General features: G+C 37.8%; 1 protein-coding gene across 5 annotated transcripts in view; it reads left to right on the forward strand.

Moving 5' to 3' along the window:
• Positions 1–15896, forward strand: part of LOC110150627 (glycerophosphodiester phosphodiesterase domain-containing protein 4-like) — a 142010-nt gene that overhangs the window by 85169 nt on the left and 40945 nt on the right. For all 5 annotated transcript variants that reach the window (XM_070457261.1, XM_070457259.1, XM_070457260.1 and 2 more), the window contains 2 exons: positions 10175–10396; positions 11318–11472. In XM_070457261.1, coding sequence (XP_070313362.1) covers positions 10175–10396; positions 11318–11472 — 377 coding nt within the window. The remainder of the gene's footprint in view (positions 1–10174; positions 10397–11317; positions 11473–15896) is intronic.

The following is a 15896-nucleotide window of genomic DNA, read 5'->3' on the forward strand; positions in this document are numbered from 1 at the left end:
AGAAATAACTCCAGAAAGAATGAAGAGACAGAGCCAATGTGAAAACAACGCCCAGCTGTGGATGTGACTGGTGATGGAAGTAAAGTCTGATGCTGTAAAGAGCAATATTGCATAGGAACCTGGAATGTTAGGTCCATGAATCAAGGCAAATTGGAAGTGGTCAACAGGAGATGGCAAGAGCAAACTGAAATGGACTGGAATGGGTGAATTTAACTCAGATGACCATTATATCTATTGCTGTGGGCAAGAATCCCTTAGAAGAAATGGAGTAGCCATCATAGTCAACAAAAGAGTCCAAAATGCAGTACTTGGGGGCAGTCTCAAAAATGACAGAATGATCTCTGTTCGTTTTCAAGGTAAGCCATTCAATATCACAGTAATCTAAGTCTATGCCCTGGCCAGTAATACTGAAGAAGCTGAAGTTGATCAGTTCTATGAAGACCTACAAGACCTACTAGAACTAACACCCAAAAAAGATGTCCTTGTCATTATAGGGGACTGGAATGCAAAAGTAGAAAGTCACGCACTACCTGGAGTCTAACAGGCAAATTTAGCCTTGGAATACAAAATGAAGCAGGGCAAAGGCTAACAGTTTTGCCAAGATAATGCACTGGTCATAGCAAACACCTTCCTCCAACAACATAAAAGAAGACTCTATTGACCATCACTAGATGGTCAAACCGAAATGAGGTTGATTATATTCTTTGCAGCCAAAGATGGATAAGCTGTATATAGTCAGCAAAAACAAGACTGGGAGCTGACTGTGGTTTAGATCATGAGCTCCTTATTGCAGAATTCAGACTTAAATTGAAGAAAGTAGGGAAGACCACTAGATCATTCAGGTATGACCTAAATCAAATCCCTTAAAATTACACAGTGAAAGTGATAAATAGATTCAAGGGATTAGATCTGATAGAGTGCCTGAAGAACTATGGACGGAGGTTTGTGACATTGTACAGGAGGCAGTGATCAAGACCATTCCCAAGAAAAAGAATGCTTAAAGGCAAAATGGTTGTCTGAGGAGTCCTTACAAATAGCTAGAAAAGAAGAGATGCTAAAGGCAAAGGAGAAAAGGAAAAATATACCTGTTTGAATGCAGAGTTCGCAAGGAGAGATAAGAACATTTCTCAGTGATCAGTGCAAAGTAATAGAGGAAAACAATGGAACGGGAAAGACTAGAGATCGCTTCAAGAAAATTAGATATACGAAGGGAACATTTCATGCAAAGACAGACACAATAAAGGACCGAAATGGTTGGACCTAACAGAAGCAGAAGATATTAAGAAGAGGTGGCAAGAATACACAGAATAACTGTACAAAAAAGATCTTTATGACCCAGATAACCACAATAGTGTGATCACTCACTTAGAGCCAGATATCCTGAAATGTGAAGTCAAGTGGGCCTTAGGAAGTATTACTGCAAACAAAGCTAGTGGAGGTGAAGGAATTCCAGTTGAGCTGTTTTAAATCTTAAAAGATGATGCTGTAAAAATGCTGCACTTAATATGCCAGCAAATTTGTAAAACTCAGCAGTGGCCATAGGACTGGAAAAGTTCAGTTTTCATTCCACTCACAAAGAAAGACAATGCCAAAGAATGCTCAAACTAATGCACAGTTGCGCTCATCTCACATGCTAGCAAAGTAATGCTCAACATTCTCCAAGTGAGGCTTCAACTGTACATGATCCAAGAATTTCCAGATGATCAAGCTGGATTTAGAAAAAATCCAGAGGAACCAGGCCAACCTCCACTGGGTCATCAAAAAAGGAAGAGAGTTCCAGAAAAACACCTACTTCTGCTTTATTGACTACGCCAAAGCCATTGCTGTGTGGATCACAGCAAACTGTGGAAAATTCTTAAAGAAATGGGAATACCAGACCACCTAACCTGCCTCCTGAAAAATCTGTATGCAGGTCAAGAAGCAACAGTTAGAACTGGTCATGGAATAACAGACTGGAATAACATGGAATAACATGGAATAACAGGTTCCAAATTGGGAAAGGAGTAACTCAAGGGTGTATGTTATCACCCTTCTTGTTTAACTTATATACAGAGTACATCATGCAACATGCCGGGCTGGATGAATTACAAGCTGGAATCAAGATTGCCAGGAAAAGTATCAATAACCTCAGATTCGCAGATGACACCATTATCATAGAAAGTAAAGAAGAGCTAAAGAGTCTCTTGATGAAGGTGAAAGAGGAGAGTGAAAAAGTTGGCTTAAAACAACATTCAGAAAACTAAAATCATGGCATCATGGTAAATAGATGGGGAAACAATGGAAGAGTGATAAACTTTATTTTTTGGGGCTCCAGAATCACTGCAGATGGTGACTGCAGCCATGAAATTAAAAGATGCTTGCTCCTTGGAAGAAAAACTATGATTAGCCTAGGCAGCATATGACAAAGGTCCATCTAGTCAAAGCTATGGATTTTCCAGTAGCCATGTATGGATGTGAGAGTTGGAGTATAAAGAAAGCTGAGTGCCGAAGAATTGATGCTTTTGAACTGTGGTGTTGGAGAAGACTCTTGAGAGTCCCCTGGACTGCAAGGAGATCAAATTAGTCAATCCTAAAGAAAATCAGTCCTGAATATTCACTGGAAGGACTGATGCTGAAGACAAACCTCAATACTTTGGCCACCTAATGCGGAGATTTGACTCATTGGAAAAGACACTGGTGCTGAGATAGATTGAAGGCAGGAGGAGAAGGGGATGACAGAGGATGAGATGGTTGGATGGCATTGCCAACTTGATGGACATCAGTTTGAGCAAGCTCTGGGAGTTGGTGAAGGACAGGGAAGCCTGGTGTGCTGCAGTCCATAGGGTTACAAGTAGATGTACACGAGTAAACGACTGAACTGTACTGAAAGTAAACATAGTTCACTTTCTCTCATATCTTTTATAACTTATTCTACCCACCTATTTGTCTTTAATTGTTATTATTCTAGAGCAGCCAAATACCTTATATCAGCTGTATCACTAAACACACTGTTTAGTTCAGTTTTTTCTTTCCATAAAAAGATTTCTTGGTAAAGAAGGTAGTTTGTTAACATACATTCCAGAACAATCTTGCCATATCACTCATTACTGGTAATGAATACCCTCATTCTAGCACGATACCTATAGTGGGAAATAATACACCCAAGAAAGGAGTCTTAGCACGAGGACTGAATTTTTGCCTGGAATTGTTCATGAACAGTTGGGTGTCACTTATCATTTCCCTGTTAGTTGAATCATTAGGCATGTAACATTCCTTTAAACTTCAGTTTTTCATGTTTAATAGAAAGTTTTGAGGTCAAGTTAAATAATGCATTTGAAGCTTTCTGCAAATTTTGTCTTATTGTTACTGTAGTCCAACTCTAAGAAGGTCATTTTTCAGTGGCTGCTGTCATGGACCTTTTATCATTTTATTTTCTTAAGTGGAATGACTGTTTATTTTGTGAAGAAGACAAGAAAATGGGTAGGTAGTGAGAGCTTTGGATGGAAACTTAAGTCGTGTTTTATTTGTCTGTCTGTCTTATCTCCCTTTCTAAACTGTACATGTCTTGAGAGCATGATTTGTGTTTTATGAGCACACAATGCAAGTTGCTGAATGAATGATTGTCTTGTATATGGGGCTTAGTAGGCAAATATGTGTGTTATACTTATTTCTTCTCTCTCAGTGTTGTTGAAAATGTACAGTTAATGGCACTAATAATTTTACCAAAATTCTTCAAGTAGCATCCACTGCTGTAGAACCAAGGCCAATGCGAGTGATTGTAATTGCCTCAATAGACACCATCCACCCCATGGAGCTACAGCACAAATGGTGGTGCTAGTGGGTCAAAAGTTAATATAGGGCTTTTAAAATTTTCCATTACTTCTCAGGCTAAAGAATTTAAATTGTTTTGTTGTAATTCCAAGAACTTGGGCTATGTTATTTATTTTACTGTAATAAATTATATATTTATTATATCAGCCAAAGTAAAAGACAAATTTTTGATAATTATTTTGAATTATTCAGTTCCTGGTAATGGGCTCACTATCCTTAGAGGGCTGTTTCCTAGGAAATATGCTATTTTTTTCAGTCTCTTTAGAAGCAGATATTGTTTTCTGAGGGTTTGGGGAGTCCTGCAATTGGAAAGGATGCAACAGCCCTATAGAACATTTAACCTTGTCTTGAGTTAATGTCAAAAAGCCTGATTCCCACATGTTAAAAAACTACAGGAGTTATACAAGAGGCACAACTCACTTTACTGAAGTTTTATGTACTTTTCAAAAAAGAATTGTCATGACAAACATTCATTGTTACACCCCAAGACGTTTTTTAAATCTTCTACTGCTAGATCAAGGATATTTCACTTCATTTAGGTATTACTTACACAAATAGTTGTTACTGATAAAATTGGTATAGTAGGTTGATTGGGGACACCAAAAAAAAAAAAAAATACAGTCACACCATAATCCCTAGAACCTGTGACTGTTATCATAAAGGCAAACGATGTGATTAAGTTAAGGATCTGTAAAGTAGGAGCTTATCCTGGATTGTTTGGGTGGACCCTAAATATAATCACATATTGTTGTAATGAAGAGACAAGGGGAGAATAGATGTACACATAAGAGTGACCAAACAGGGAAGGGAAGTGATGTAATCATGGAGGTAAGAATTGGAGTGATATGGCTATTAGCCAAAGAAGGCCAAGGCATGCCAGCAGTCACCTAAAGCTTACAGAGACAAGAAACAGATTTCCTCCCAGAGCCAACAGGGTGAGGATGGGCCTGCCAACACCTTGATTTTAGACTTCTGGCTTCCAAACTGTGAGAGAATACATTTTTCTAAGATTACCATGTTTGCATTAATGATGGAATTCTTGAATTCAATACATTGGTCTGTCTTCTCTATAAGAGGCCCTTGTCTAAGGGCATTAGTCAGAGCTTTCTGTTTAGTATGGTTTGCCAAAACATTTCCTCTAAGTGGAGCTCTAGTTTAGCACAGCAGTTTATTTGGGGAGCTGCAAAACATCTAGTAATATGTGTGTTTATTATTCATTTTTGATGTGACTGAAGAGGTTGGGCTTCCCAGGTGGCGCTAGTGGTTAAGAACCTGCCTGTCAATGCAGGAGACACAAGAGATGTGGGTTCGATCCCTGGATCAGGAACATCCCCTGGAGGAGGGCATGGTAACCCATTCCAGTATTTTTGCCTGGAGAATCCCAGGGACAGAGGAGCCTGGCTGGTTACAGTCCATAGGATCCAAAGAGTCAGACTCGACTGAACCGACTTAGCATGAAGAGATTAAAAATCTTTTTCCCTGTAGCGTTCTATAGTTGTGAGCCACCTGAAAAGCAAAAAACAATTATTTAATAATCCCATATGTCCTAGAGAGAGCCATGATTCTGGCCAATTGAGCCAGTTTGTTGTTTGGTAATGGACTTGGGATTCTATAAGAGAGTCTAGAAAAATTGCATAATTGACCTATTATTACCTTTTTTCATTTTTAAGTTTAACTAACAGTAAATAACATTAAACCAAGATTTGATTTAGGGGCATCCAAAAGATATGTTCCATGTATGGGCAGTTCTCAAATTATAGAAATGATGAGATTCTCCTTTGTTGATTAGGATAATGCAGTTGCTGTATTAAGAGTGTGATATTAGTGAATGGTAATATGAAAAAGAGAAAGTTAGTGTTTGGTAATTAATCAACTAGGCCTGGTGCACTGGGAAAAACCAGAAGGATCAGGTAGAGAGGGAGGTGGGAGGGGGGATCGGGATGGGGAATACATGTAAATCCATGGCTGATTCATGTCAATGTATGACAAAAACCACTGCAATATTGTAAAGTAATTAGTCTCCAACTAAAAAAAAATACTGGATATTTTAAGTTAGCAAGAGGGATTACATTGAATATGGTACCATATAATAGAAAGATGAACCTAGTGTTAAGGTCTGAAGATTATTAGGCTAGTTTTGCTAAGATTGCATGTTTTTCTAAGCCAAAGATAAAAAGCCTTGGATTCAGGGAATAGACATTATTAGGCAGACTTTTTGGTGTGTGTCAGGTTGTTAAATTAGTACCCTTGGACTATGGCCTTCCATTTTATTTTCAAAAACAGATTTTGATGATCTGGAAGAAATATTTAGAGATTGCTAAAGGTCTTTTTGTTTCCTGTGTTTTGTGAGAATGGTTCTAAGATGTGTGTGTAAGTCAAGACTTGACTTACACAAACCTGTTTATTTCAAAAAAGCTTGCTACCTATACTCTCTAATATCCAGTTAATCTCAGAAATCATCTTAATCATCTTTAGTATTTGACGATGGATAAGTTTGGTTAATTTGTAATCTCTCATTAAATTATGTCTCTCCTTAGCTAATATGTCATGACCTGGATCCAGGGGTTTGCAAACTATGGCCTGCTGTTCAGATGCAGCCCACTATTTTTGTACAGCTTGTGAGCTCAGAATGGTTCTTGTATTTTTGAATGGTTGAAGGAGAATCAAAAGAATAATGTTTCCTGACATGTTAAAATTATATAAAACTTAAATTTCGATTTCCATAAATAAAATTTGATTGGAACATAGCCATGCTTATTCACTTACAAATTGTTTATGGCTGCTTTTGTCTTATAATAGAGTTGAATAGTTGTGACAGAGACTAACAAAACCAAAAATCTTTAGTGTATGGCCCTTCACAGAGCAAGTTTGCTGAATTCTGTATGATGAACTGTTATTTTGTGGAGTTAAAATTTCTCCTTAGAAACTGAGAATAGAATTACAGAGTCAGTCTTAGAATTTCAAGTTAGGTTACGAGATTACTGAATATCCTTAAGATCTTTTGTTTAAGACTTGAGAAAGTAGAGTGGGCCTTCTATAAATGATAGAAACATAACTTTTCAGGTAAATTGTTGATTTTTCTCTGGTGAAATTAATAAATAGTGGTTATCTTTATCAGCTGGAACATGAAAGAAAATAAAGATAGAACCAAAGAGAGTACATACAGGTTAAGCAGTGCTAGAAAATAAGGTGAAACTCTTTGGTTAATAGCTGACAGATATTGGTAGAGGACCACCATCTCAGTTTTGGTGTTTTTAAAAAACATGTAAAATAGACATACAAGAGATAGTTAATCCTTGTTATATTGACTTTCCTGGTGGCTCGGTAGTAAACAATCTGCCTGCCAGTATAGGAATGCTGGAGGCACCGGTTTGATCCCTGGGCTGGGAAGATCCCCTGGGAGAAGGAAAAGGCAACCCATTCTAATATTCTTGCCTGGGAAAACCCATGGACAGAGGAGCCTGGAGGGCTACAGTCCGTGGAGTCACCAAAGAGTCAGACATGACTTAGCAACTGAACAACCACAGCAAAATTGACTTAAATCTGCTCCAACTTCAGCATTAACACGATTTTAGGCAACAGTGTCAATAGAGTCAATGTGAACTCTTAACGAGTTTGACTCTAATTATTCTGCCTCTTTTCCCCTCAGGGATTCTGGTTTTTGTTGTTCAGTTGCTAAGTACCATGGATAATTATCTGATTATTTTTTAAAATCAGTATACTAATGTCCACAGATATAATTTGATAATGAGTATAGAATTTTCTGTGACTCCTGACAGTTATTTGTCTGTGGTGCATTTCTTTTGCTGGTTCTTTTTGCAAAGTAGATTCCTAGCAATAAGAATATGCCGTAGAGAAGAAAGGAGTGTTCCTATGTCATTTATAGAAAAGGACATGGAAAAGGACTTAGGATTGTTAGAAAATTCCGCTTCTTGGTTTTAGTACTCTGAGAAATCTGATTTTTTATGGTAGTGAGATTAATAATAAAGGTACCTATATCAACAAGAAAACTGTATTGCTGTTCATTGATACTTATATGCAGTTCTCATAATTGTCTGTTGAGTTGTATTGTTTCCCTCTAAGTGGCATCATTGGGCCGAATTTATAAATTTTCAGACTTCTAAACCAGTACAATACATTGGATCATTCGATGGCCCTTCTACTTGTAATTTTTCTAAGCATAGGCATAGAGAACCAAGGGTCTTTTAGTATTGTTTTGAAAATGTTCAAGTTTATATTGGAGATAATCTAAACTGGCATTGTCCTGTTCCAGTTTATTTTTCTGAATAAGAATGCCTGTTTTATATATTGGGTTGGCCAAAATATTTCTATGATGTGGAAAACCTGGAATGAACTTTTTGGCCAACCCAATATAAAAAAGAGACTCAATTTACTTCAGATATTAGATCTACCTCATAATGCTGTTTAGAGATTACCGAAATCTAGTTTTAAACTCTTCTATTGATTAATCTCTATAGTTTTGCTATTTTATGTTTTTCATCCACTTTATCATTAAAGGCTTCAGTAATAAATGCTCTTGTATAGTGCATTTCTCAGAGAAGGCAATGGCACCCCACTCCAGTACTCTTGCCTGGAAAATCCCATGGACAGAAGAGCCTGGTAGGCTGCAGTCCATGAGGTCGCTAAGAGTCAGACACGACTGAGTGACTTCACTTTCACTTTTCACTTTCATGCACTGGAGAAGGAAATGGCAACCCACTCCAGTGTTCTTGCCTGGAGAATCCCAGGGACGGGGGAGCCTGGTGGGCTGCCGTCTATGGGGTCACTCAGAGTCAGATACAACTGAAGTGACTTAGCAGCAGTGCATTTCTTATTTTTTTTTTTAACCCATTCCAGAACTTTGAAAAAATTATGCACAGCTGGGCTATTTAAATCCTTTCTTGATCTTTCCCATCCTGTTCTTTTAACAATTTTTTTCCCCCCCGCACAAAGTTCTAACAAGTGAATCAGTTGGTCTAGATCTGATAGAATCTAACAAAATCTTGTATTTCAAAGCAAATTTCTGTTTTCCTGAGGATTAAGAAAACCTTTAATTATAGACCTCAACTCAGATGTAGAAGGGTTTAATTCCACACTTATAATCTGCCTTCAGGTATAGCATGGGAACAGTGTTCAGTGTGATTGATTCTTTCTTGAGAAAATGGTGAGAAAGGACAGGTTGCTTAGGAAGTAAAGGAAGGAAAAGAAATAGGGTGAGAAGGAGAGAGAAGATAAAGTTGTATAGAGAAAAATATTATTTTAGTCTTGGGAATATGTGAGGTGTGGCTACTGTGTCCTTCTCCTGAGAGACAGTGTTTAATCACTGACTTTACACACAAATGATCTAAAATTGGCAAATGACAATGAAAGTACTTATATTAATATGCTAATACATGTATGAACTGAGGAATAAAATGAAATGCTGTGTACGGCAAAGAAATTATGACAGTGCCCGCCATTAGGGAGCTGCCCTCCAGTAGAAGCAGTAGAGAGTGAGGGAACTATTATGAACTGTGCACTTCTCTGTGTACTGGACATGCTGCTAGACCTGGTAAATATAATATAAATATTATATTTGATCTTCAAAATAATCCTAGAAATACACATATTACTCTCCCCTTCTCCATCTTATATTAGGGTAATGAAAACTTAAGACATTTTAAATAGTTTTACCAGTGTTGCACAGCAAGAAGTACATGAAGCTAGGGTTTGAATCTGATCTAGGATATATACAAATGACTAGAAGGCAGGATGAGACATACAATTGCAAAGGCATAAAAGTTGGTCACTGTGGCTTAACACCGTTGAAGTCTTTTTAGTTTAGGAGTGTTTAAGTGGACACTTCATGAAGTTGGTAGCATTTAAACTGAGTTTTGCCGTTTGAGGGTAGTGTTTTAACAGATGGATATGGTAAGGAAGACAAATGAGTGACAGCACTGGGATTGAGTCCAATTCAGTCTGAAGACAAAGCCTACTTTCTTTTCATTACACACAACCTGAACAGTGAGAGTATGTGTGGGAAGCCAGTGTAACTGAAAAGGAATTGTAATACTTTGAGGAGAATTATAGAAAAAAAGATTGAAAAGGAAGTTTAAGACAAGAACATGAGGAGACCTTCAGTGCAAATACAACAATATAGATTAAATCAACAATATAGGTTCTACAATATAGAATAAATCCTTCCAAGTACCATGATTACCTATGGAGATTACATTTAATTTCTTTTCTTGGCAACTCTTATCTCAGGACCAGTATTTCAGAGGGCGTGATGGGTGGGTTAAATGGTAATTGGTGTGGGGCTAAAAGCAGGAGAATTGGAAAATGCTTTTGATGGGAGTCAGTGTTTTCTTTTATGTATTTTTAGATCAAACCATTTTTTGGTATGAAACCCTTATCAGAGGCTGATATGGAAAGAGCAGGAAATCAGAAGATTCCAAAGCTAACTGAATTATTGGAACTTGCACAGAAGGAAAAAAAGTTTGTGATCTTTGATCTTAATGGCCCTGCACCGAATCATTCTCTCCGAGCTTTGTATGTCCGCCATGTAGTAAGCATAATCCTTGACTCTCAGATTGAGCAACGTCTGGTATGTCTATCTCAGTATTTATGGTAGAGGTTGGTGGGTGGGTACATGTCCCACTACCATAGCAGTTGAATCTGACCTACCTTGTAGCTCTTCCTTGGGATCCTTAAATAATTTTGCTCCCTATAAAAATGAAGATGACTATTTTATACAGCTAGCTATATTTGGCAATCTAGGAATGACCCCGTTAAATTTGTATCAGTGGGGGAAAACACTGAGTCTATTTGTTATTCAAAGCCAAATGAAATGTCACCCCTCTGTTAAAAGGGAATATGTGTTTAATGGCTGTATGATGTGACCTGCACCATCACCAATATACATCTATTAGAAAGGGCATGGAACACTTAAGACTTTGAGGACTTGGCTTTCATTAATAATATAGAAAGGACATCTGGTTCTTATTTGAGCAGAGATTTGTTCATCATATTTTTCAGAAGCTACTCTGCATTTGGGCAGTCATTCCAAATGTCAAATTCTCAGAATATGGAAGAATGCTATGAAAGAAACAAATATGTGGGGTTTTTTTGCAAATAGAACTATTTCCACAGATGAGTCATAATAGCCTTCCCTGTTGGCTGGAAATAACCTCTCACAAAGATGATTTTTAGTATCAGTCAGAGGAGGTGTTTATGATTCTAACCTTTCTTCCATACCTACTTTACCTAGTGTGGTGACATGGAGGACCCTTGGTTCCATGATGTTAACTGGGAAAACTCAGCTCCAGAACAACCCTGGTGAAAGCCACTTTATAAGAATTCATTAGACAGTATTAGCGAGGTTGACTCTTTCACCAAGGTCTAGAATCTCTCTGCTTCTTATAAACTGTTTCCTATGCTGGAATGGGGCTCCTCCCATTCTGTGTAGGATCTGTTTGTACCTAGACAGCTGATTATCCACTGAAAGACTTCCTGTTTCTCCTTACAGGTTTTTTGGTTGCCAGCTTTTGAAAGGGAGTATGTCAAGAAAAAAGCTCCTGGTTTTCGGCAAGTGAGCCGGTTATTCTCTGTTGAACGCCTCACAAAAGAAAATATCACTAGAGTAAATGTTGACTATAAGAACTTGTTCTATAACGGGATGAGGTAAGTGTTTGACCACACTTTCCTCAGCATGGATTGCCTTACTTGCAGGAAATCTGCATCCCAGCCAAGCTATGTAGGTTCCTCCTCCCATCTCAGGATTTCCGTGTGTAGTTATCATTCTGGAATCCTCTGTTTCCATCTTCTTACCCTTCCCTCACTCTGTGCCAACAAACATTTATCCAAGTTACACTCTGTTCCTGGAACATGCTCTTCAGCCCCTTCTTTATGCTTCAGTCTCTCATTCAGCACACGCTTCTGTGTGTTTGGTGTTTTTGTTTTTATATAAAGTGATCACTGAAAAGTAAGAACTCGAAAAGTGGTTGATTTCCTTCTGCCATTACCAAATGGATTGAAGTACCTAGTAAATAACTTTGTAATCCAGATACCCTGATTTCTCATAGATATAATTTGCAACATAGTTAAATCATTATTAGAAAACCCCTTAAAACAGCCAAGCATGAGAAGAAACTGAAATTCTCAATCACCACATTTATAATTACATAATCAGAGACAGAGTTTTCAGGATTAAAAGCACCTGAGAATAAAATGGTAACTTTTTCAGATTTAATTATTGTTAGTCACTGCTTACATTAGTCCCTATGTCATTGTTGTTCAGTCGCTAAGTCATGTCTGACTCTTGGCGACCTCATGGAGTGCAGCATGCCAGGCTTCCCTGTCCTTCACTGTCTCCTGGTGTTTGTGCAAACTCGTGTCCATTAAGTCAGTAATGCCATCCAGCCATCTCATCCTCTGTTACCCTCTTCTACTGCCCTCAGTCTTTCCTAGCATCAGCGTCTTTTCCATTGTGTCGGCTCTTTGCATCAGGTGGCCAAAGTATTGAAACTTTAACTTCAGCATCAATTCTTCCAGTGGATGTTCAGGTTGATTTCCTTTAGGATAGGGGCTTCCCTCATAGGTCAGTTGGTAAAGAATCCGTCTGCAATGCAGGGGACCCTGGTTCTATTTCTGAGTAGGAAAGATCTGCTGGAGAAGGGATAGGCTACCCACTCCAGTATTCTTGGCTTCGCTTGTGGCTCAGCTGGTAAAGAATCCACCTGCAATGTGGGAGACCTGGGTTTCATCCCTGGGTTGGGAAGATCCCCTGGAGAGGGGAAAGGCTACCCACTCCAGGGATCTGGCCTGGAGAATTCCATAGACTGTGTAGTGATGGGGTTACAAAGAGTAGGACAAGACTGAGTGACTTTCACTTTCACTTTCCTTTAGGGTTGACTAGTTTGATCTCCTTGTTGTCCAAGGGACTCTCAAAAGCCTTCTCTAGCATCACAGTTTGAAAGCATCAGTTCTTTGGCACTCAGCCTTCTTTATGGTCTCACATTCATATGTGACTACTGGAAAAACCATAGCTTTAACTCTACAGACCTTTGTTGGCAAAATGATGTCTCTGCTTTTTAATATGCTGTCTAGGTTTGTCATAGCTTGTCTTCCAAGGAGCAAGTGTCTTTTAATTTCATTATTACAGTCACCATCTGCAATGCTTTTGGAGTCCAATAAAATAAAATCAGTCTGTTTCCACTTTTCCCCCATCTATTTGTCATGAAGTGATGGGACAGGATACCATAATCTTAGTATTTTGAATGTTGAGTTTTAAGCTAGCTTTTTCACTCTCCTCTTTAACCCTCATCAAGAGGCTGTTTAGTTCCAATTTATTTTCTGCCATTGGAGTGGTGTCATCTGAATATCTGAGGTTGTTGATATTTTGCTCAGCAATCTTGGTTCCTGCTTGTGCTTCATCCAGTCTGGCATTTTGCATGATGTTCTCTACATATAAGTTAAATAAGCAGGATGACAGTATACAGTCTTGACGTACTCCTTTCCCAATTTGGAACCAGTCCATTGTTCCACGTCTGGTTCTAACTGTTGCTTCTTGACCCACATATAAGTTTCTCAGGAGACAGGTTAGATGGTCTGGTATTCCCATCTCTTGAAGAATTTTCCACAGTTTTTTGTGACCCCCACAGTCAAAGGCTTTAGCATAATCAATGAAGCAGAAGTAGATGTTTTTCTGGAATTCTCTTGCTTTTTCTATGATCCAGTGGATGTTGGCAATTTGATCTCTGGTTCCTCTGCCTTTTCTAAATTCAGGTTGTATATCTGAAAGTTCTTTTCAGATGATTCTAAATGCTTCAGAAACTGAACATATCTATGTGTTTTGTCCAGATACACATACATATTTCCATATCTCCAAAATCTCTTTGAGCTACAGAAATTCCTCTAGATTCATTTTTGTATCTCAAGTCATGAGCTAGGCTATTGGATTTACCTCTTTTCATGTTCTGGCTTTTCCAGCCTCTCTGGCTATGAGGGAGTTGATCATAAAATATATATATATATATGTATATATATATATTTTTTTTTCTTTCAGCATTAGAAAATTATATATGTTTTACCTCTCTTTCCTATTCAGAAGATTTCTCTTTGCCCAGCTATTCCTCTATTTTCAGTATGTGTCTCTTCCTTTCTACTTTTTATCAAAGAAAAAATGACTCCAAGGTGTTTTCTTTCTCTGCTAATCGTAATTTAGATTAATCTGGTAGTCAAAAAGTAATTATAATAACTTTCACTTACTGAGCCTTTATTATGTGTCAAGTTCTGTTGGTTGACCACAGGCTCTTTTTTAAATTCTGGCTTACCCATCAGCTAAACATGTGACTTTGGACAAGTTTTAATAATCAGTTTTCTCATTTGTAATTTAAGGATAACAATAACCTGATGGAATGGTTAAAAGATTAAGTGACATACTACATATATGCACAGAGCAAAATGATGGGCAAATGTATGAACACAATAAATGTTACCTGTTGTTTCATCATCACCATCATTACATGCTGTGCCCTATAAATTAACATCACCCCCTATGTTTCAAATGAGGAATATGTCTCTAAAGAGGAAAAGTTCAGGGAGGTTAGGTGTTAATATTTCCCCAAAGTCCATACAGTTGGTTAGTGGGGGACCACACTGAGGTTTAAATATAGGTTTGACAGATTCCCCAGTGTTAATTCTTTTAGTAGTAATTTTTAAAAGTTATTCCTTGGCCATAGTTATGTGGGAATAGTATCAGCTGGCATCAGACTTTAAGAGGGATCAATCATATCCTGAGTCCTATTAGAAAATCTAGTGGCCTAATCAAACTTAAAAGCTTTTGCACAGCAAAGGAAACCATAAAGAAAGCAAAACGACAACCTGCATACTGGGAAAAAATAATCACAAATGATTCCACAGGGGCTGGCTTAATTTCCAAAATATACAACTAGTTTAAGTTGGTTAATAGTCTTTTAAAGTATTTTATTCTGCATTTTCCTCCTGCTTTTTCTGTGGAGTTAACACAAAGCATTAGGTTGCAGATCAAACTCATACACATCAGAATAACTTACTCTTAAGTTTTATTGTTAATTTCAGAGATGCAGAAGGCAGTCAGGAGGCTCGGACTAAGCAAGCAGAGGTCAGAAACGTTGATTTCAACTTTGCAGGTTTCTTGCCTTATTGAACACAAACCCTATGGCCCACAGTGATAGATATAGGCTCCAAATGTGTTTTTACAGGGTTATTTTACTTTGAAGGAGAACATTTGAGTTACAAAACATCTGCATTTAATACTCCCAGAGAATTGTATAGCTTTTGTGACCTTGCCCAAGGACCCATACGTCATAAATCCACATTCTGTTTTTATTTACAAAATGTGTAATAAAAAGTAATCAACCAGGAACATCCATTAAAGAACATATTCTATATATAAAGACCTTTCTTTCTAGCAAATATTATTGTTCTATTTAGAAAAGATGTAGGTATCATATTGACAAGGAGGTTAGACCATGTCTTCTGCCGTCTTCCTTCTGGGAGCAACCTCTTCAGTCAGAGAGAAATTAAGGGCTCCCTGTGCCTCATCTGTCAGTTATAGAAAAGGGGATGTAATATTTCCAGCTGACTCTTGATTTCTGTATTTCTCCCTTTTGCTGTGTTTGTTGTTGTTATTGTGATTGTTGTGGTGGTTTGGCTTCTCATATTTTAAACTTTTTTTTTTAAGGTGTATTTGCATTTAGAATTGTTAGATTTTTTTCATGGATTTATTCCCATCCTTTCATTATGAAATGTCCCTTCTCTCTGGTTATAATTCTTGCCTAAAGATTACTTTTATTAATATTGCCACACTGGCTTTCTTATAATTAGTGTTTCTGTGGCATTTCTGTTTTTGTTCTTTGTCTTTGAACTGCTTTGTGTCTTTATATTTAAAGTACATCTCTTTCTCAAAGACTTAGAGAACAAACTTACGGTTGCCGAGGGCAAAGATAGGGGGAAGGGATAGTTAGGGAATTTAGGATGAACATGTACATACTGCTATATTTGAAATGCATGAGCAACAAGGACTTCCTGTATAGCACATGGAACTCTGCTCAGTGTTATGTGGC

This window comes from Odocoileus virginianus, chromosome 28, assembly GCF_023699985.2.
Source record: "Odocoileus virginianus isolate 20LAN1187 ecotype Illinois chromosome 28, Ovbor_1.2, whole genome shotgun sequence".
NCBI lineage: Eukaryota > Metazoa > Chordata > Mammalia > Artiodactyla > Cervidae > Odocoileus > Odocoileus virginianus.